General features: G+C 45.5%; 1 protein-coding gene across 1 annotated transcript in view; it reads right to left on the reverse strand.

The window, feature by feature from the left end:
- Sap-r (prosaposin) overlaps nt 1–23,367 on the reverse strand; it is a 119,293-nt gene that overhangs the window by 62,997 nt on the left and 32,929 nt on the right. Inside the window, exons 18-22 of the mRNA XM_065428627.1 lie at nt 18,226–18,388; nt 11,344–11,447; nt 9,992–10,157; nt 9,343–9,455; nt 2,155–2,320 (exon numbers count right to left, since the gene is read on the reverse strand). Of these exons, the coding sequence (XP_065284699.1) occupies nt 2,155–2,320; nt 9,343–9,455; nt 9,992–10,157; nt 11,344–11,447; nt 18,226–18,388 (712 nt within the window). The remainder of the gene's footprint in view (nt 1–2,154; nt 2,321–9,342; nt 9,456–9,991; nt 10,158–11,343; nt 11,448–18,225; nt 18,389–23,367) is intronic.

Consider the following 23,367-nt stretch of genomic DNA (forward strand, 5'->3'; position numbering starts at 1 on the left):
GACCAGTTTCTCGAGCATTCTCTGAATCCCTTTTGTTCAACATTTAATTTTGTAACTGCCAGGGCTGCGGCCATTTGAAACACCTGAGCTTGCCAAACAGACGCGGCCAGCGTCGGGGAAGGAGATGCAGCGTCGATCACTCATGGTGGCCTGGAAAGCCTGGAGCACGAGCTTCTTTTGCATGCGGTCGCTCACTCCCCGCAGGCTGTGCCACTCAGCTTTGTGAAACGATGCCACTTTCGAAAGCTGTGCCGAGTGCCAAACTTCAGGGCCATTTTACAGATGCAAATGTGCGCAGAAGATATGGCAAAGGGGCTGTAGAGCACTACATAATGGTGGTCAAAAACAGTTACGCAGAGCTGCATGAACCAGCAAACCACGTGTTGGCACGAAACCTCATGTGGCGGTAAATTGTAGTCAAGTGACACTGCCTGTGCAAATAGTGTTTTGAGTTTGGCTTCCTTTGCAGTTTCTGCTCAAAATGTGTTGCGTTTGACTCAGTTTATCAGCCTTTGCACACATCCTACTATTTTTGTCACTCCTTAGCTTATAGTTAGAGGAATAGGCCATCTTTATAATGATGTAACCATTTCATACTAAGCCTTTTCTTCACACCCTGAATGCACTTTCACAACCGAGCGTAGATGTGGCTGAAACTTTGCTGGCATTTTCTTGAATACTAGTTGAATAACGTGAAACTGCAAGAAACTCAAACAATGTTTTTTTTTACCTAAAGCTATAATATATTTCGCTCCCATGTCCTTCCTCACTTAATATGCAACAGCTGAAACAAGACATTTGCGCCTTGATCACTATGAAGGCCGACACCTGAAATTCACAACAGCCCGTACATGCGTAAAATGCAACCAAACGTGCATCAGCTATGAAAAACAGGCATGCTTGCCACCGTATGCAACAACCACTGGAAGCCTCTATTCTAGCTTCAATTGCCATCTCATTTGTCCACACTGGCATATAGCACATGGAGCTGCAGCCACAGAGTTCAATTTACCGCAAATACATGCTATTCATAGGTGAAGCTCGCTTTGAACATAAGCTCGGACTTCATGCTGCCGATAAGGTTGTGCCAAGAAACACTGCTGAGGTTTTCATGTGAAACATGAATTTACATGCCCACATAAGTGTAAGGCAGTGCAGGAGCAACCAAAGCTCATTTCACAGACGTACGAACAAAGTGTATAAATCCACATGCACGGTGTGAAAGTGCTCGAGCTGCTGCCACACTATGGCAGCCACTGTTAAACGAAAATGATGGGGACATTCATGCTACCCAAATGGTTACACACAAACAGAAAGTGCAACAGGATAAGCTGCAAGGCACCAAGGTGCAAATATTGTGATGACCCCAATGCTTCAGGTAAGCAAGCTTCCCACTATCAGCTGTAAAGACAACAAATGGACAAAGAGGAGCCCACACCATGCAGCCACAGCTTATGAAGTGCACAGTTAGTTAAGGGGAGTGCAGTTATGCAGAAATAATTCCTGAAGTACTTTTTTTTCTTTTACAAGCACAAATTTAGGGGTGGGGTTCTTACACAAGAGTATGTGGTACTTCCCTTTCTTTCTGGACACTCCTTCTTACTTCTTCCAAACTTACTGTTCTATTTTTACTTCTGTGCACTAAAAGCAATTTGATCAACCTCAAATTTCCTAGCACCTGTCCACCCTTTCATTCCTGATCTCAGGAAGCTGAGAGCAGCAAATCCTGCTCAGGTCTCACCTGACCCACCCATGGAATCACTAACAATGGCACATGCTCCCAGAAAGACGTAATCAAATAGTGTGGGCACTGACTGCGGTGACGTGGCCACCTTTATGCAAGCTTCCGGTCATGAAAATGTAGCTGTCAATGGAAGCAACTTATGACGTCACTGGACGAGTGAAATGCAAAAATAGATGCTTCGATTTTGAGACTGAATAACTTTAGTTTACACATGCAAATCTGCGCAATTCACTTTGAATTGAAGTCAGGACCATACAAAGAATCCTTTGAAGCAAAGTGATTTACAGTCAAAGTAATGTCACAGGGCTGCCTGTAATGACAGTTGTATGAAGGTGCCTGTAGGAGAGTCGTACTATAAGAAAAGCCTAAAATGTCCTAAATGGCTATCATCGTTAGTGGGTGGCACTCACTGGAGGGGCACAGACCGAGTTCTTTGCACACTTGATCAGGGACAAGTTCCTGGAGGAAGAGGTTGACCAGCATGTCATAATAGGTGTTGACCATATCAACACACTTCTGCGCCAGTGGGCCAGGCAGTATAGTGCACACTTGGTCCAGTGCTTCCTTCACCTTCTCCTGAAAAGAACAATCCAAAGCCAATGGTTGGCAAAGGGAAAAGCTTTGTCAACATTAACTAAATAACAGAAAGAACTGCACTATTTGATGCCCATGCCTATATGCTCGAAGTGTTCTTTTGATTCTAATAAACAAACTGGCATGTAAAATATCAGTTTAATTAAAAAGAAACATGGCAAGATGCGAGATATGTGTAAGAAATGGAATTAAAAACACATTTATAGAACACTAATACATGGTCAAATACTGTACGACCAAAATTATTTGTAGCAAAATTTATTTTGTAGCAAGAATCTTCCTTTATTTCTATGCAATGTCTAAATTGGCACATCATACTAACTTTCCTCAAGAGACTTACAGTATAAATTCCTTTTGATATGTTCTTCAAGGTTCTTCTTTCGCAGTCACTATTTTAGCACCGAAAATAGATTATAGTAGGCTCCCATTGGGAAAACAGTTCTGCTAAAGGTATTGAAAACCAATATACCATTTAAATATACCCTTTTCTGTTGCACAGTAGAAATCTCACAGTTGAAAGTACCTAGGCCCATAATGATCACTAAGGAAAGCACACAAAATCTGAAGCAGAATTTTCAAATTACTGCAAACTTGAGTTTACTTTGCATGGTGTTAGGTTTGGTGTGTTTGCCGAAAAGCGGATGCTGGGGTAATTGTGGCACTGATGTCGCACAACATTCAATTCAGTCAACGTGGGTACTGAGATGCTGACAAGTTTGGCATTCCTACAAGAGGGCACGTCTATATCCTCCACAAACAACTTGCCCGTGTCCTCACTGTGAAGCCATCTTCAGAGGCATGCATTATTCAAGGTGTGGGCTAATTGCCAAAAAAAAGAGTTGTGTGTGTATACAGCAAGCTACTCAAGTCGACGACATTCAAAAGGCTGCTAAACTGCCTTTTGCAAGCTTCGAGCGCGCATGCACTGTACCCTAGAGGCGAGCACCGGAAAAATTTTGGACAGCATGGGCAGTTATGATGCGCGTGCCAACTAGTTAGGAGAATGTGTCAATGGGAGACCTATATTATCACACTAGGATGATGCTGACATGACTGACAACAGTGAGTCATCGTAGCACGACAGGCTTTTATGCCGATGACACCGACAAAACAAATCTGCTGATTGGCTGAGTGAAAACATTGCACGGACAACGCAAATGTTGCATCAACTGCGCTTTTATACAGCCATACTGACCTCAAGTGAACCACTCTTAGCATAGTTGACACACACACAAAAAGTGGGAAGCGGCGACACAGTGCGATGATAACACTGATACGTCACCGTTCTTGACCGAAGGCTGCCGATCACACTCACCGGCTCTTCCATAAATGAAATGCGACTACATAGAGGGGTAGATCTGCGTGTATGGTCATACTGACAAATTTCTTAGCTACCAAGAAGCACAGTTTGGCTCTTATGCCAAACAGGCAACAAGTTGTGGCCCCTTCCATACTGGAGCATAAACAACAACCTTGCTTAGTTGTCATGGGAGTACAGCAGGCATCAGATTTTCACTTGAAAGCTACACACTCTCTAAACGAGCACTTATGTGTGCAGAGTTTATTCTAACAATATGCTATCAAACACACAAACTATTCAATTAAATTATTGGGTTTTGTGTGCCAAAACCACTATCTAATTATGAGGCACGCCGTAGTGGGGGAATGCGGCTGCAATGGCTGGGATTTGATCCCGCGACCTCGTGCTTAGCAGCTAAAACACCATAGCCACTAACCAACCATGGCAGGTGAACACACAAACTATATGCCTGATGAAGAGCACGAAAAGTGAGACCCAGTTTTCGAAATCAGCAATAACTGCCCTCCCCATATTACATATGACTGCCCAGTCACTGTTTTCAAACTGTCCGGGACACTCATACCTGCTTGTCTCAGTGTGACAAATGCCTCTCATGCACTCGCCTGTATGCTTTGCCGCATTTTGTCATTAGCGCATGTCAGCAACGTGCGGTTTCCACTGTACTTGAAGTAAACAGCAATCAGTGGCCCCCCTTGTACTATCGACCAAAAAAGTAAACGGACCACAGCTCAAGTGGCCGGAGCGGCTGCGGGGCCACACCGGGGCTCTGCTATCGCGCTCCGCGCGCTGACGACGAGAGTGCCCCGAGTGACGCCAGACTTCGCCCTCACTCTCACGCGGTACCTCATCACGCTTGATAAACTTCTAGTGCACCGTTCAGTTGCTCTGCTGCTGACGGTCGCGACGAAGGGGACCGTGCATGGCCAGTAATCCAGCACATGGCGCTATCGTTCAGTAGCGGGCGGCCGCAGCACATCTAAGCGCGGCACTCAAAAGGAATGAAGACCCGTTCTGATTGTTGTTGTGCTTATATTCACCGTGGGTTTCATATTAGTGCATGTCGCCGGCGTCCACCGCTGCTTGATTTTAGGCAGCATAACGCAAGTAGCCGCAACGGCGGCTACGGTGACGCGCGCTCTTTCACGAGCGCACTTTCATGCCCTCAGGCGCAACGCTTTACTGATTACATAGCTTTTCTGTCAAGATTACTTTTTCGGCAGTGGGTTTACTATTTACAGTAGTGACGCCTCTGAAAACTGCTTTAGTTAGCCACTACAATGCGTAGGCAATTATGAAACATTACAAAAGTACGGCCAGGAAGAGATAATTAGGAAGACGAACCGGAGAAACTAGTGAGCCGTGAAAACGGGAGCATTCCGTGGCTTGAAGGGGTCCTCGGTGCGATGAAAGGTTGCCGTCGACCCCGATGACTTGGCTTACTCGCCTTGGCATCGAGTCGTAGAGCGCCACCGTTATAGCACCGGTCATCCGCACAGCGCTTCCCACTATCTAACTTATTGCGCGGACGTGAAAGAGCGCGCGTCACCGTAGCCGCCGTTGCGGCTACTTGCATTATGCTGCCTAAAATCAAGCAGCGGTGGACGCCGGCGACATGCACTAATATGACACACAAGGTGAATATAAGCAAAACAACAATCAGGATGGGTCTTCGTTTCTTCTGAGTGCCGCGCTTTGATGCGCTGCGGCCGCCCGCTACTGTACGACCGCGTCATGTGCTGGATTGCTGGCGATGCACGGTCCCCTTCATCGCGACCGTCCGCAGCAGAGCAACCGAACGGTGCACTAGAAATTTATCAAGCGTGATGAGGTACCGCGTGAGAGTGAGGGCAAAGTCTGACATCACACGGGGCACTCTCGTCGTAAGCGCGCGGAGGGCGATAGCAGCGCCCCGGTGTGGCCCCGCAGCCGCTCCGGCCACTTGAGCCGTGGTCCGTTTAGTTTTTTGGCCGATAGTACATGCCTATGTAAACAAATGCACTGTACTTGTGTCGTTGAAACACTCTGCAAGCACTATCACCCTTTTAAAGAGCAACAGCCACTACGATCAAAACTGAACTATAAGAGAAGCTCCTATCATATTGCGTACGTTCAGTGCAGGTCTAATGCTGGCAAATACATGAACTTGGCTGCTACACTGCGGCTAACCTCCACCGAGCGAAATCAACCTCGGCTCAAACTTGATGTGGACAGCTGGCGAGTGCTAAAGTTTGTGCATTTCAACTTCGAAAGCATCTTTGGATTCATATTGGACACGACTAAATATAAATATAAGCACAGGCATTGTGGTACTCATGTTACAGTGTGATGTATTCGTTCAGTGGCCTGTCACACGATGACTAGTTTTGTCGGCGTAACTGCACGAAAACCAATCATCGCTTTTCGAAGGCTCGCGGTTGTCAGTCGTGATCCTTTGTATGATGCCCGACTTCGTGACCACGACACCCAATCCTTACAATGGACACTGCCAACCCTAAAAATTCAGAGAAGTAGTTGCAGCACACTGCAAGAACTGTGTAAGTTGAAATGAATGTAGCCTTTCCAAGTGTCTGCAATGTGTAATGAACACTGCAAGAACTTAGAGGTATGCTAAAATAGTGAAATTCCTTTTTCCTTGTCATCAATCCGTGCAAAATTTTAAGAGTGGTCGTGGGTGCACTCAACAAATGTTTACAAGTGGCAGCTGAAAAAGCCAAGAAGGCAGGCAAGCAGAGAAGACCAAAAGAACTTGGTGGGCAAGTTGGTGCTTAGATTTCCTAGGTATATTTGAAGGTGGCGCGAAATACAGTTTGTGAAAAGGGACAGAAAAAAAATTACGCAGATCCCACGCACTGTGGGAATCAATGCAAGTGAAGCTTTCTGTGCTGGTTGTTTTGATTGATGATAATTAGCGAAGATGCTGACAGCAAAAGCTTAATTTCTTCAACGTTTAGTCAAACATAAGAGTGGCGAGTTGATGTTAAACAATACCTTGCGTGCACCACTGCTGTTTGTCTGCATAGTACACAGAACACACAGGGACAGGTGTTTGCTTGAGGCGTTGTGTGCCATATTTCATAACCTCTGAGAGGGTTGAGCATTGTCATTACCTCACATGGCACATCACATCGTGGCAAAAATATTAAACTTGAATTGGATTACGAGGCTCTATGTGCCAAAACCACAATCCAATTATGAGGCAAGCAGTGGCGGTCTCCGAATTAATTTTGACGCCGTGATATTCTTTAACATGTCCTAAAATCCAAGTGCACGTGCATTTTCTATTCCGCCCACGTCGAAATGCGGCTGTCGCAGTCGGGATCAATATTGTGACCTCTAGCGATGCCATAGATGCAAAGCTACTGCAGCGGGCACAGAAGTGTTGATTTGACAGCTGACCAGTGTCGCCTGGACCCTGCAGCGTGCTTTAATCTGGCTCTGCTTCTTCACGCCCTGCGTAGTTTGTCCGCTTGAATTATTTGCATGGTGTTTATTTTTCAGATATAGCGGGTACGTACTGTACCGTACCTTGAACTTAAGCTTATCCAGTTTCCTCGCAACCGCTGTCGTATGGTAGTAGTGTTCCTTGCCTTCTCACATCACCTCCTCTCCCCTCGCCCTCTCCTTGTATGGGAACTGCCTCCTTCCCTTGCTCCTCTCTACAGTTCTATCTACGTCCCCTCTGGACTCGCACGTTAGTAGAAAGGGAAGTGCTGAAGTTTCTGCAATGCTTTTGAGAGGGGTAATGGATAATTACAGCTGTAGAAAGGCTAATGTGGCAACATGCAGGGAGCTCCAGAGAGCATTGCGCAAATTCGATGTGGTGGGGTCTAAACGAGTTTTTCGCAAGTTTCTCGCACCTTTCCTCTCTGTCTCGCTCCTGTCATGTATACACACGCTCTGAACCGCCCCCCAACGCGGTGTGCCAGACAGAAGCAGCAGCAGTGGGAAAGCCCAAGGAAGAGGCAAAGAAAGCTTTACTTTGAAAGAAGACAGTGAAGCGGCAAACTATCAACTGTTTATCGACAGCCTCAGATAGCGGCAAGTCCTACGCTGGACAAACGGGACTTTGTATTAATGACAACTGAGACTGAGGGAGCATGCTAATAGTATTGAAAAGTGTGACAATGTGCATTTTTCTCCGCACTGTAAAGCCTGTCGTTGTACACCGTGCTTTAAACAAGTTTGGATTCTTGGCAAAAGTAGGGAACAAACTGCCAAGAAGTTGTTGGAAGCATTCTATATTAAAAAGAAAGGGTCTGACTGTGTCAGCGATACATCTATCATATTGTATTCTGCAGATATCTGCTTTCTTCAATATATGCTATCATGACCATGCTGTTCTACGGCACACCTTGGCTCTCTGCACACACGCGGAAAGTATCTTTTTTCCGTGTGTTTCTGAGGCTGTCAGTAAACAGTTGGTAGTTTGGCACTTCACTGTCTTCTTTTTTCTGTCCCTTTTCACAAAATATATTTCACACCTCATTCAAGTATACCTAGAAAAAAAAAAGCAGAGAGGACACTTTTTTAGGGAGACAAAAGGGGAGAACGTGTGCAAGCCCATAAGGAACATGCGAGCTGAGGTGCCAGGAGTAGAATAACATGCACCGAATAAGGCTGAACAAAGACGCACGTCATAAATATATAATATGGTGAGAGCATCACTTTTCAACAAAACACATCTGTAGATTTAAAAAAGAAATGGAAGGCTGAATGCGCAAAGCAAAAAGCTTTGAATGGGAGCACAGAAATTATTTATGATGAAAAACAGAGTCAGGACTTGTACAGAACATTTGGGCCAATTTACAAAGACAATTAAAGGCTTTCAAGGATTGAAGTCATTGTAGCGCAAAGGAACACGGACAAAGAGGACGGGACACAAATGGGTGCCCGTGGTGTCCTGTCCTCTTCTTTAAATAAAGTTGTTTCCATCCATTCAATACATATCAACCAACTCACCCAAGAATGAGTTTTATCGATTTCAAGGATGCTGAAGGCCCATATTCAGACAGGGAGAAACAAACTTATTCATACACATACACTGAAAAATCTCCTTCTTAGTCGCAATTTCTTGCAGCAAAGTTGATTTTCCTATTGCAATGACTTCATATGCTTTCTGGCATGATGGTTAGTAGTGTCCGACTCCAGTCAAAAATATTTGTCATGTTAATGTCAAATGGCTGAAACGTACTTTCTGCCAGGCATTTCTAGAGCCTAGGGCTCTAGGCACAAAAATGGAGCCACGATGGCTGCAATATAAACCAACAAGCAAAACAACAAAATGGTGGCCTGGCTTGGTCCCTTGATCTGGTTTTGGCTAGATCCCCAATGGCAATGGTGATTTAAACAAGCCTATTGTTGGTGGCTGTGGACAAGCTACATTGCAGTGGTTTAGCAACACTCCCAAAAGAAAATAATCTGGGATTGTTTCCCAACAGACAGTGTCCATGGCATAACCACGATGTGGAGTTTGTTGCTTTGAAAGCTCAAAAGTTACCCTCAACCCCAGTTTTCAAGAAAGTCAAGAAAAATGCACATTAATTTTTAAAGAGTTTTAAGGCACATTCACGTTTGTTGGTAAAGGGGGCCTAACTGTATCAGCCTCCATGACTCAACTTTGGTGAGAATGTACCACGATACCGACACCAAAAGCATATGCATTGCAAAAAATGGCAAAACAAACCTCAGTTCTCTCGTCCTTCACTTTGTCATAGACAAACTTGGCCACAGCCATACACAGGTCACATGTGTCATCTGAGACTTTCTTGGGTGGAACAACTGGCGTAGATACATTTGCTGGAATTGTAACATGCACAAAAGGGATGTGTTAATATAGAGTACCAACACCATAATAATGCACTACTGTGAGGTAAAGTTCGAAAACCCAGGTGTTGCGATTTTTTTTATTTATTTTTTTACTTTGCAGCCTCAACATGCAGGTTGAAATCTAGTGGTCTAGTTCATGAACAGTACGCTACTGGTCCATTTCACAAGAACTGTAAAACTTAAATGGGTCGCATTAAAACGAAAAAGCACTGACTTGATAAAAACGAGACAATTATACTTGTAGTGATACTATTGCTGGCATGTACCACAAGCAAAAGATACTACATAGGCCTACCTCTATGCAGGGCCAATTTTTTTGCAGCTAGCTAATATTTAAATACTGATCTACCTTTTCATGTTCGACTGACAAAATAGAATGTGGCTGCAAAAGAGTCTTACAAATGTCATCCTGCTGCCAACTCCACAAAGCTACCAACCAACCAACCTGCAGGCACAAGGCATTCGTCAACAAACAACAAATAAAGGTGCAGTGACATCCCACTCACTTGAGGCACAGAAGCCCAGTTGCTGACAGATCTGCTCAGGGGTGAACTCCTGAAGGACGAGGGATATGACCATGTCGACGTAGGTGTTGATCGTACTGATGCACTTGTCCCTGCTGCTGCTCGGGAACAGCTGACAAAGTTTCTCAACTATCCGCTTGACTTCTTCCTGTACAGATTCACAGCAGAACATAGTACTGTGTACTGTGCGTATACATTAAATTCAAATTTGGAGGTGCACACTTGTAAGCCTGGTGCCAAAGCTGCTTGGTGCCAATAAGATAGCTTATTCCATGGAGCACCAATGAGAAATCCCCAAGAGCAGAAATACTAATGCCCAGGTGCACTTATATATCAGGAACAGCTTCAAGATTTGCCTTATGCATGCCACGAAGGTGAAAGGACGACATGTGCAGCTGGCATTTGGGCTATGTACGAGCCACATGCGACAAAAACAACACAGTGTCAAATGAAGTAAAACAAAGTTAAGCTTATGCAAATTTTTGCATCGCTACTTGTAATAAAAAGATATGTATATATCGCATTTCACGCTCCAAGTTCCTCCATTAACATAAGCAGCTGTGATGCGAACATCAGCTACCCATTTGGGATGACCAACTAGTAGTATTCACTAATGCAGTCATTACTGTCCTCATGCAATGAGAACTGTACACTACTTCCGCTCTGCTAATTTATCTAAGCACTTGTGATCAGCAAGTGGCAACCTTGGAACTGCTGTGTCTATTATAATGAACAGTACTTTCATGCCCTTGCTTGCCTTTCAGCTCCAGATTAATATTACAAAATTATTTCCACGCAACTACTTCCACCCCAATGCCAGGATATATTGTTATCTTTACTTGTGCTGTTGTACAAGCAATTCACCTCGAACTTGCGTGCAGCCTCAGTACGGTACGACAGACTTTTTAGATGCATTCAGATGGTTCACAGCAAGATGAGGTGTCTACAGGACAGTGTATTCCGACAACTGCGGGCTCTTTTTCATATGAGCACTTCTCAATGTTATAGCTATCAGCAGAATACAGAAATAACTGCCAGGTGTCATGATTCTTCCAAGGCACAAATAATTTCTACGTGCAAAAAATTGCGCCTTGTAGCAAAGAAAATGAAAAAGGACATCATGTTTTAGCTCAACTGGGCATTATAGGCAGCTAATGTCAAGCATTAAAATTGTTCTCAGCAAGTTAAGGCATAAAGTACTCAAACAAAAGGATGCACATCTCTCCTAAAGAAACTTTAATGCACAAGCATAAAATTGGATTCATAGAATGTAGCATTGCAGCACTGTCGATGAAATTTAAGCGTAACATGAAAAAAAAGACAGAGCCACAAACCTCAGTTTCTTTCTTCTTGAGCTCATCATAGAAGAATTCAACAGTCACCTTGCAGTATTCGCAATCTGGCGAGTCCAAAACAGCCCCATCTTTCGGGGGCAGTGCTACCAAAAAAGAAAAATATTGCAGAGATGACTAGGCCGATTTTTGTACAAAATAACCTAGAGATCACACCTCAAACTAAAGCTTTTTAAAGTAGCAATACAACTCACTGGATTTCCAGTTTTCCTATCTATTATATAGCATTTAAAATCTACTCCCTGGTCTGGCAGGGCAAAAATAAAGCTTGCTATAATGCTCCGTATAACTAAAACCGTGCAAACATCTTTTCTTTCTCTTTCAAGTCAAGATGCAATTATAAAGCATTTCATCTCTACAGTTGGTAGATTACCATCACACACCACAAAATACCGACTGAACAAGGCTGAAGAAAAACATACTCTCACCAACAGAAAAAAAAAAGAATAAAAGAAAAGCCATGTTCTTCCCTTACCAGATAAGCTTTCGTCAAATCCTCAATTATAACAGATTGAACAAGGAGTACCATATTTAGTATGCAAGCATGGTTCACAAAGAGGCCTTCCACCAGTAAACAGGGGCCGTATTCTACAACAGTTCACTTTGGAAACGGTTCGGCCTGGCTGTTACGTCAAGGTGACGTCACTCGGAGAAAGAGTGGAATATCGCGGCACGAGGGAGATCAATGAACGAGCGGCATTCCATTGCAAGGTCACGTCATCATTTTTGTTTTTTGTTTGTACATTATTGGGGACAATATAATAATTGACAGATGTTGCTAGTTCGGAAAAAAAATATTGGTTTGTGTACAACACTTGTACATTTAATTTCCAGTAGTAACTGTGCTTCCGACGCAGACAGCTAGTGGATTAATTTTACCTGCGTTGCTTTGTTTATTTTTAGACGCTAGGTGGCGCGCCATACGTTAAAGGGCCCCTGAAACGGTCCGGACAAATTTTGTAGACGCATAGGGTACACCTACAGTTAATTATTTGCACCACGACTTGTGTGAAGCGTCTCAAATTAAGAGAGTGACGGACGATTACAAGTTACCCTCCTCCATATTCATGCATTTTCTCCTCAACTCGTTCGACAAGTGATCGGGGATAAGCTCCGCCTTCACTGGCTCTGCGTCATGATGGCACGTCGTGTCGTCGACTCCGGTTCTCTAGGAGCGAGCGCGCGAAGCTTCTCCAAACTTTCCGCCAACTGGTTGGCAGTCGACCCCAAGCAAGAGCTATCGAAGCAGTGTGCGTTGCGAGCATTCTGTCGCAGCGCCAAGCGTGTCTGGCATTCCGGTAACCAAAGGCGACCTGGGCGTTTCGAAGGATGGCTGGAGGCATAAACTCAAGCTGATGAAGGAACTTTAGCATAGACATATGTGAGTGGCCTGATCAGTCTACATGGTCCAGCCACCTGTTGGCGCCGAGTTTAACCAGCCAAACAAAGTGCCAATATTGCTCTAACCAAATGTAAAGCATTTTAAGCATTTACAAAAATAATGTGTTAACGATTACATTCCTGCGACAAATTTACATCAGCAGCAAAGAATACGCTTCGTTGCTGCTACTGTGTTTGGTTGAGCTCTGTGCCGCCAGGTGGCTGCACCGTGCAGACCTCTCACGTTTGCGCTTCTGTTCATCCTGTGAAACGGCACGGCCAAACGACGAGGCCCTGTCCACTTGTGCTTGCGTTTACCCGAATACCGGACTCGCGAAACGCTATTGCGGTAGTATTCCTCCGGTGTAAAGTGACGGCCGCAAATGCGCAAATCCTGCTGCCGGTCGGATAGCGGCAGTCAGATGCGCTGCAGCCAGTCCGCTCGTCTGCTGTCTTGCGGAGGGACACGATGTCGCAGCTTGACATATTCCCAGTCGCTACGTTTGCAGCACGCAATGCAACAAAGTCGAATCAGGGTGCTCCGAAAAAACTGAGACCAACTCTGACCGCGGAGCTCTCGTCAAAATGGAGCACGTTGTAACACAAGCAGACGCTTGCTGTGAGCCAGAAGTGCTTAAGTGTAGCGAGAAATCGTTCTTGTTCATTGTCTTTCTGTTGCTTTCTTTTCATAGAAACAAATTAACTAAGATTCCAACTATTATGAACAACATTTGTTCACCATAAAGTTAGAAAAATTATTGATGACGCGCCCTGGGCAGCCAATAGGATAGCCGGCCTACTAACGTCACTGAGGCAAATGACGTAAAATGGGTAGAGGTGGCTTAAAATTCAGCCAAGCAATGTGCTGTGATGAGCAGCGATGTACATATTAAAAACCTTATAACAAATTACAAGCTTTACGCTGAGCACTTATATGCGTCAATTAATGATCAGAAGGACCTACTCTAACGACTCGATATGTTTGTACAAGAACGTCTAAATCGTTTCAGGGTCCTTTTAAGCAATCAAAGCGGTTATCTGCGCTTAGGCCACAGCTCTAATAGGACTTCGTTTAGCCATGGCTGAGCTGAGGGTGGACGATTGCGATTGAGAGTTCCATCCACACATCCCACAACCTCGAGAATCTCGGCGCAGTCAAGGAAGCATTCTTGACTGCAGTTTTCTCCTGCAGTGAGGAGAGAAATCTCACACCCCTTTTTCTTTTCCTTAAACCGTAATGACCCTAGCGATGGTGGTAATGATGCGATTGCCTAACAGTTGCAACAACCCAATAGCTTCTACATTGCAGACGCACTGCTGAAAACAACCCGTAGCAAAAAAAAAACGTAGCATGCACAGCACCTAAGTTGCAGTGTCAATGCTACGAAATCTTGTGGTTCGCGATATTCAGCTCGTCGCAAATCTATTGCATTCCGTTTTTGGGGCACCTAAAATGCCTTCGGATCTCGCCTTCGCTCAAGTCGCACACGTCCACTTGGGATGACAACAACAAAGCGACGACCAATGGCGTTCGTGAGAGCGAACCGGTTCCAAAGCAAACCGTTGCAGAATACGACCCAGCACTAATGTGTGCTTCAGTAGAGTGTTGAATTGGGCTGGTTGGTACATTACTGAACTTGAAGCAAACAGCATTAGAAAACAGGATAGTGATGAAAGAAGACGAACACAGCGCTGACGAGACGAGTGAATGGAGCGCGCACACAACTTTCGGTGACTTGGCTATCGCTTATCAGAGATGGCAGCATGTCCTTTTCACACGCTGTCGTGGAAGGAGCTGTTGCACTGGCAAGCCAACGCTGGGAGTGGCGGCCACTCGCTTCGCCACAGTCTGCGTGCATGCCTCATTCGCGCAAAACACGGTTGAGAGCGCTACAATATGATTGCGCATGAGTGCAGTAACAACTTTTTGTTTTTCATATTTTACAGGCTTTCTTATAGCCGGAAAAAAGCAGTGGTGGTCTTGTCACAAACCTGTCCAACTTACTGGCTACCCTATTTATTATCACACGTGCACTGCAGACACAAATTGTGGCACGCTGGTGCATGACCACCAGGAGCACACCAAGGGCTCATTCACACTGGCAACTCGCAGAGGTCACAAATATTCTAGTACAATCAAGTTGCAAAGCGACCGCTCACAAATATTCACAAATGGACGCTTTTGTGCAAAAAGCACCCACTGAACAATTTTCCTGTCACTTGACTGTGATGTCCCGTTCACACGGGAAAATTGCCTGGTTGGCGACCACATCAGCAACCGAAAATTCTACATGACAGAAAAAAGGCCTCCTTGTACTGATCGGTCCGAGACAGATTTTTGCCACCGAAAAAAAAGCTTCACTTGTTGCAAGCCAATCAGAGCACGGGATTTCAACAGAACGGAGGGGATAGGGGCAGACGCTGCTCTCAGTTGTAAAAATCCAGTAAACTATCTTGCAAATGGTGCAAGTATGGCCGGTCATGCCGTTGTTTGCAAGTATATTTGCTGTGGTTTAAGCATCTGTGTGATGCTTCGTGTGAAGAGAAGTTTCCAGGATGAGTGTACTGTGTAGTACATGGACGTTATGTGCATTAAAATAGCTGTGGAAACACACATGTGTTTCCCATGCTGTTACGAGCCAAATCAGGCTTTCACCATGAGTATGTAGCATTTTTTTCCTCTGCACAGTTGCACTGGAGAAAATTAACGCGGTCATTCCAGCCCATTGTAAAATTAATTGCTCTGCAATGTAAGAACGCCGTTTATCCAATGTGTATATGCAAGTGTAGTGCAATGCAACTGGCGAGCGCTAGTGACGTCTTGCCCTACGTAGCGAAAAGTCGAGAAAAGTCGAGAGGCAGTACAGTCATACACGCACTGTAGCTATGAGCCCGACCAACACAACATTGAAGACTAGCATGCCGTCATTGTAGCTACAGAGGCTACAGTTAAGTGTTTGTGATGCTAAAGAGGCACGGAGTCAAACGACATGCAAGTGCGATTCAAAATTTTTACGGATGTTCATTACCGTATTTGCCCCACAATCTAATGGCTGGAATTGTGTGTAGTGCATTTCATTTTTCTGTTTTATAGACACATACGAAATATTCTTGCGCTAACCATGAATTCAGAACGAACCCATGAGAAGTGACCTGGCGATTTTCAGCACATCTAGTGAGCTGGTGGGCAGCAACAAGCATCTCACGCGGCAAGAGATCCAGTCTGAATTCACCCATTTTGCCGCCAACTATTGCACGGTTCCTTGCGCGATAGAAAGTTTCTCGGTGTGAACGTGCCATAAAATTGAGCAGCGGGCGACTGACCCAAAACAGTTGCTTTTCGACCAAAAGTGGCCATTTACAACTGTTTCCGAGTGGTCACTTTGCGACTTGAGTGTACCAGAATACCATATAGACTCGCGAAGGGCTGCACTTTCTTTTCACAATTTTGACGAGGTGCGGCCTGTGCACAGGACTGGATTTTTTGGTCACAATGGTGCCGGCACAGCTTCCGACTCGAGCACACCCCGGACCTTATGCACACCCTGCCTCTGGCCATCTAGTAGCTGCAAGGGAAAAGTACACAGTGCACAAAAAGTCACCGATGCGGGCGTGCAGTATCGGAGCACCGAACGCGATTGTTTCTGCGTTGTAATTTTTTTTTTCCCCAACATTTTGGGATGTCAAGTTGGAGGTGCGGCCCTTACATGAGTGCAGTGCTTACGAGAGTCTATACGGTATTTGCAACCAACTTGGTCGCACAACCTCTGCGAGTTGCCAGAGTGAATGAGTTCCCAGTGTGCATCACATAAACCAACACTTAATGTACAGCGCAGCAGGTGCAAACCTGGCATGCTTTGCTGGTTGCTGCTGGCCACAGTACAATATGCCATAAGCACGAAAAAAAAAAGGTTACGTGGACCACACAGGTGTCGCAGCTAAGTGGTGTTTACGCTAGACTTTCAGCACAGCAGTGCGCTAAATACCCAGGTAGGCTGGCCACAGCATACCTGTGATGCTAGTGTCCATGTGCAGGAAGTGCTTACGATCAATAGCTAAGTGATGAAAAAAAGTGCGCTTTACAGGAGAAATGTGCACCATGGCGGCAGTGTTACTCCATTTACAGGTTTGTACAGACATTTTTTTTGTGAAAAATATTCAGCACCACAGAGAAGTTTTGAAATCTCCAAGAGCAAGTCACATGTATGCACATTTTCTGAGTAGTTACATGCTAAAATAAGGGCGCCCAGGACATTCACGAAGAATGTGTCTGCTCTCCTTAAGCCACCTTGATTTTCTACTCGAAAGATAAATGGTTAAAACTCCCGCTAACAGCCATTCGAACGAAGTACTAACAGCCATTCGGACAACATCAGAACAGTGTATGCTAGCGTAGTTTGATCTTGATGCTGCTTCCCTCTGCAACATCTATTTTATATAAATGCTTGAGAAAATTTATAAATGCACATGTTTGATACAAATAGACCTGTACATAGTTGCTTTGAGGCTTCCTGGTACAACTTCACGAGAGTGCTTGCCGGCAGGTGGCCCTTTTCTGGGGTCGAACATGAGTGGTAAGCACGTGCTTCCATGAGCAACTCGGTGGAACCCACCCCTTAATTCTTTGTATAATAACATTAGCCTGGCCATAGCCATAATGCTTTTCTGCAATGACCCTGCTCTGCCAATATAAATGTTATTCAAGCAACTGCTCGTCACTCTGCTTTCCATACAGTTAAAAGAAATTTGCAAAAGACTATACAAATAGTGTGTATATTCTCATCTACAGATTTTTTCGGAATTCTGCATGCATTTCTGCCCAAGCTTGTGGCAATGCTACTTAAAGGTAAAGTGCCTCATTCACTTTTCATTTGTTCACTGGGTGTGTCCTACTCTGCATTCGTCTTGCCTCTCAATTTTAATAGACTGCTTCGCATGTCTTCAGGTTCTTTCATACAGCAGTTGCACTTTAGCCAGTGCCTTGTTTCACACAGCTGCATTCTAAGCGATATGCATGTGCACCCTATCACAAAAAAAGTGAAGGCAGTAGGCCATTGCTAGCAATGGGACGCTGGCCTTTACAATTTGCATTTGAGTTCACATCTCGCTCTGTGTGTTATATCTGATCTAGAACAACATATCAGCTGTTACATCGCAAATGGCCTGATCTGTAAGTGGACTCCATGTTATCATGAAGCTACAAGATGCTTCAAATGAAAGCAATAGTGACAGCATTTGAACATGCCAAACAAGCTGGCTCCTAGAGCTCCCGTTTTGCACCAAAATGCTACCAGGTTGTTTTTAATGCTTTATAACACTACTATATACTGTTAATTGTGAAAACTGTGTATGCGTACCTATATATTGTTTTCCATTTTTCAGGAGTTGTAAAGGATGGTGTGGGTTGCAAGCAAGGGCAAGTAATGCACATGAAATCATTGGTATTTTGCTGTCATGCTAGACAGCATATCATCAAATACTCACACATGCAAAGAGTTATTTCATGGCAAATGACGGCTGGGGCAACATCATGGGCCAAAAAATTGAGGATCACTTCTGCATTCTTGTCAACGAAGCTTCGACAGTTTTTTTCCGTTTCTGCAGGGAAGAGCTCACAAATTTGGTCAAGGACAAACTTCACGTCTTCCTGCAACACATAGGTACACAGAACTGTAAGGTTGAGTAAAATCAAGCATGGCTACGCAATGGGCTCAAGTGATTCATTACGTTCTACTTTGACAGAAAGCAAGAAAAAATATGAAAACTTCAAGATAACTTTACAACCTAATAAAAAACTTAGTGACGATACCAGATCTTCCACTGCACGCATGTATCAAGATGGCCATTAAATAGTAACTACACTTCATTTCACAAGCTGTTTGAACCGCTGTGGAAGGTAGGGGCCTCTTAGCCAATGAGGGCTGCAGGAGCACAGCAAATAGTCCGTCAAATATTTGAGCAGTTTAGGACTAGATTTAAAACATTAAACACAAAAATTTTAAACAGTTTGGAATGACAATTTTAAAGTATAGAGAGCGCCTTCAATCAGTCAGGAAACTGATAGCAATGACCCGCACGAACACAGCTCCTCGGAGGCCTGTTACAAGGTGGTGATGCGCTGTCTTTCGGCAGCATGGCATCGCCCGATTCTGCTGTGTCCCCTGTGTGCCGTCCGTCAAATGTGCGCTCTTCCGCCAAGCTGGCGAAGCAGATAGCTTTAAACGTTTTTAAAAGGCTTCGCGTCGAGTGCGGAGGCAGTTCAAACTTGAATTCACTTATCAAGAGGACTGCAAAACTTGCCCAGGTGAGTGAGCAAATGCTCTACCAGTGGACAATGGAGACGGAGAAGGCGGGCAGAGTGTTGTGTGTCCCCGAAGAAGCGTTGCGGTGGAAAAGGCAGTGAGCGGACAAGGAAGCTGGACGATTCTGACCTGAGCGTGTTGCGAAGGGTGGTGCACAACTGCTTCCAGAGAGGGGAGATTCCGACTTTCACCAAAGTGGTGCAGCGTTTCAAAGAGCATGACACACTACCGAATGTGTCCGCAGCAACGATGCAAAGGATGGTGAAGAAGCTCAGCTTCCGATACAAGAAACGGTCTCAGAACGCACTGCTGATCGAAGCGACACACATCGTGCAGTGTCGCCGCCGGTACCCAAGCCAGATAGCGGAGCTGTGACGCCAGGGTAGGCTAAAGTGGAAGAGCTATGTGGAGCATGTTCTCAATCAGGAAGATGAGATGAGAAAACTGGACCACATAATCGACGATGCTGTCGACCAAGGTCCTGCCGTTGTGATCAACCTCGAAGACAAAACAACCAGCGGTGCTGATCTCAGTTGCGCTGAGGACGATGAATTGTGAACCCCTCTAACGGGATAACTTGAGTCATTTCTTGTGCGCACACAAGTCGAGATCATTCAGTATTGCCGCAGTGAGAGAAGCGAAAATGAGAACGAGAACGTCTCCAGTGAGCTATGGCAGACACCATAGTGGAGGGCTCCAGATTAATTTTGGCTGCTTGTGTGTAGAAAAAGAAATGGGGCCAGTCCCTTTGGAACAGGTGTTGCCAATCCAAAAAGAAAACAAAAAAAAGATTTTAAAAAAAAGACACCAGCGCCACCTGCTACAAAAATAAACAACCTAAATATTAGTACACTTTGTTTAACATAGATAGAGCCACTTGTCATTATTATCACGGAGCGACAGGCGTGCAGTAACACAATTTTCTGATGCGCTCCATCCCGAGTGGCTAAGCGGCCCCTAACTTCCACAGCGCTGCAAACAGCTTGTGAAACGAAGTATAGTGGTGGTCCAAATATTTAAAATTTTTGAATACCAGTTGAATATTAGCTTTTAATATTCATGCTCCATCTCTACATTTCAACAACAACAAAAAAAATAATCAAGAAATTTCCTGTGCTTTCCTTGGCTTATTGTCTGTTCGCTTCATGCAAGTGTGAATAACAAAAATCTGGCCTCTTTGTCTCCCTTCTTGCACAAAAACTAAATAAGTAGTATAGATAGGTCAAAACATTTTTAACATTCAAAATTCTATTAAACAAACAGAATATACTGCTGGTCGTGCAGGAGCCGATGTGATTCTTTGCATTTGTTTCAACCTAGCCTGCGAGCATGTGCCCAATTTTGTGCTTCTTAGCATGCTCCTGTCATAGCACAATTTAGCGCATAAGGTAAGCTCAGTCATCACAATTAAGCTTTGCAAAAAATCTAACCTTGTGGTGTCAAGGGGCAAAGCTCAGAGCCAGATTTGTAAGTAGTGAATTACATGTCCAGACATCATACAATTTTTCGGACTCCCTAGATATTGCATATGCAAAAAAAAAAAAAGATCAGGCAGTCTAAAAAAAATGAATGCTGCCCTAATGGTTTGCCCTAATGGTTTGCCCTAATGGTTTTACTGCCCTAATGGTTTGAAAAATTTGTGCATTTGCTTTTGTACACCATTCCACTTGCACGTGATAATGTGTGCTTGAAGTTCAGCTAGAGTCATGTATAGTAGCCTGACAGCAGCCTCATCAACGCTTGCATCAATGCAGAGCACATAAGCAACACAGCCGCTGGGTCTTCATTTTTTTAGTTTCAGAATCGTCTGGATCGCTTGATGAACAATTTTATTGTCTGTTCACTCTGCAGAGGTGAAGCTCGTTATCAGTACTGGTGAATCATTCAAATCTTATGTCAGTGGGAATTGCAACACCAGCAGTGCACAGGTCGTCGATCCCAAAGTCCGTGGAAGGGCACTGATCGGGCATGCTGTCATAATCGTCAGATGAAATCGCAGTCTGAGCACCGAGTGTAAAGCTCACATGGCAGAAACAACTGTGAAGCATGTTTTGTCATCGCCTTCCGGTGTTAGGATCGGCCTGCAGCTATTTCAGCCCGCTGCACGTGTTCCGATCCAACCGGGACGGTGGCGCACTTCAGAGAACTGCGGATAATTGGCAGCCACGTGGCGAGGGGTCAGCTCAGGGGAGTTCTCAAGGGGAGGTAATTGTCGGAACCTCCCCATGCGCTTTTCGAGACACCAGACAATGTGCTACCTGGGTGTGCCACCCGGGACGGCTCCTTGTTCGACGATTGTGAAATACAGTCAACGACTGAATTTTTGGACGCCCAAATTTTCGGACATGCCTGATATTTCGGCCGTCTTCGCGGCAACGCCACAAGCCCCATAGAATCAATGTATAGTCGCCGACCGATTTTCTGGACTCCAAAAATTCGGACATGCCCGATTATTCGGTCAGCTTCACGGCACCGCCATTCTCCCCATAGACCATAATGTATAACAACTGCCGAAAGTTCGGACACCTTGCAACCTCTCGTCTGATTTTTCGGACACTCCTTTAGCCAACTCGGTTGAGAGCACCATGCACCGACTCTGACCGGTGCATGGTTCGACTTGCTGAACACCATTTTTGTTTTGAACGGAGCTTCCTTGCTGCCCCACGAAGTGGCGCTACTGGAAATTCCCGCTCATCATCATCGTTTCTGCCTGGTTAGATAGAGCGACTCTGCAGCAGTTCCGGTTTCAGCTTAGTAAGCCATGTCAAGACAATCCAGCAGCTGATTTGTTTCTTTGCGCAAGACGCTGCGAGCAGGCCGCGTTTTTCGTTTGTGCGACTGGTGTCAGCACGGTGGTGTTTGCTTTGTGTGCTGTGTCGAGGTTTCGGTGATCCAACGCGGCATACGTAAACATCGCGTCAAGGGTCTAATGGCGCCGACAGTGCCCGTGCAGACCGCGGTGGGGAATGCCGGCAAGCGGGTGCCGGGAGCCCTAAGATTTGTCGCCTTCCGGTGTGCTCCCTACTGACACGGAAAATGTTCTGCCGAGACCTGCGCAGTGGTTCCATTGCGATTCCGGACACCGTCTCATTTGACAGTTTCATAGGTGCTGACACTGCTGTATTGACATGCGCAAAACTCGACGACGGCAAGATCATTCGTCAGGTTTCTGCTGCACCGCCGGATGCACCACGTGCTACACCACATGACGCACCATGTGCTACGCTGCCGTTGCATGCGGAGCGTGTACAAGCAGTGACTGTGCTTTCAGCCGCCAATAGTGACCGTACGACCCTCTCCGAGATTCAGGCTTATCTGATTGCGCGTAAACGGAACAGCATGCAACGGCGCATTCACGATTTCTTCCAAGCCTACTGCCGAGCCCGAATAAGTGCGTGGAAATAAAGGATTTCATTTTTGTTTTCTTAATCTGCTTTTTCGGACACCTGTTTATTCGGACATTTTCGCAGTCCCCGTGAGGTCCGAATAAACGGTCAGCGACTGTATAAGGACATCTGAAGTTTCGGACGCTGGAACCCCCCACCGTCCAATTTTCCGAACTTTTTGACACGACGGAAGGTCCTTTGGTTCCTCGCGCAGCGCCCTTGCACAGGAAATCGACTTGCAGCCGAAGCACATCACCGCTTTGAACTACAACTAGCCAAATCTAGCCATCACACGCCCATTTGGTCTGGCCATGCTGGCTCTGTTCATCGTCGTACTTTCGCTTTCGCTTCCGCCTCCGGCGGAGTTTCCGGAGCGGCACCATTTCATTTGTTTGCGTAGGCCACGTTTTGGCTAGCGTGGTGTGTGGTTGTGCTGTTGTGTCAAGTGTGCCTGCGACACTAGGCCTAGGTGCTTCGACGCTCGTCTACGAACTCCACTGTTCGCAACTTGAGGATTTCGCTTGCCTTCGATGGCCCCCCACTCCATCTTCGTCGTCCTCACCAATGACATCGAAGCACAGAAAGCAGTACCATCAGTTAACGATGGAGAAAAAAGCCGCCATTATTAAGCAAGTCGTGAGCAGCCCACCGCAGGCTGACATGAGCAAGGAGTTCGGCATGGAGCTAGGAGTCAGGTTGCGGGGGATTCAGAAGGCTCCGATGTTGAAAATGAGGAGCCAATGCCTGCGCCGCCTACAAGCGCTGAGTTGACGCGAGCACTGTTGACTCTTTCATCACTGTAGAGTGCTGACATGACCCTTACTCAGATTGAGGTGAATATGATCGCATGCAACCGGAACGCCGTCCAAACAACAATCAACAAGTTCTTCAAGCCACTGCAGCAATAAAACCGGCTGCCCGACGATGCACATGTACAT

The sequence above is a fragment of the Dermacentor albipictus genome, chromosome 1 (genome assembly GCF_038994185.2).
Source record: "Dermacentor albipictus isolate Rhodes 1998 colony chromosome 1, USDA_Dalb.pri_finalv2, whole genome shotgun sequence".
Classification (NCBI taxonomy): Eukaryota; Metazoa; Arthropoda; class Arachnida; order Ixodida; family Ixodidae; genus Dermacentor; species Dermacentor albipictus.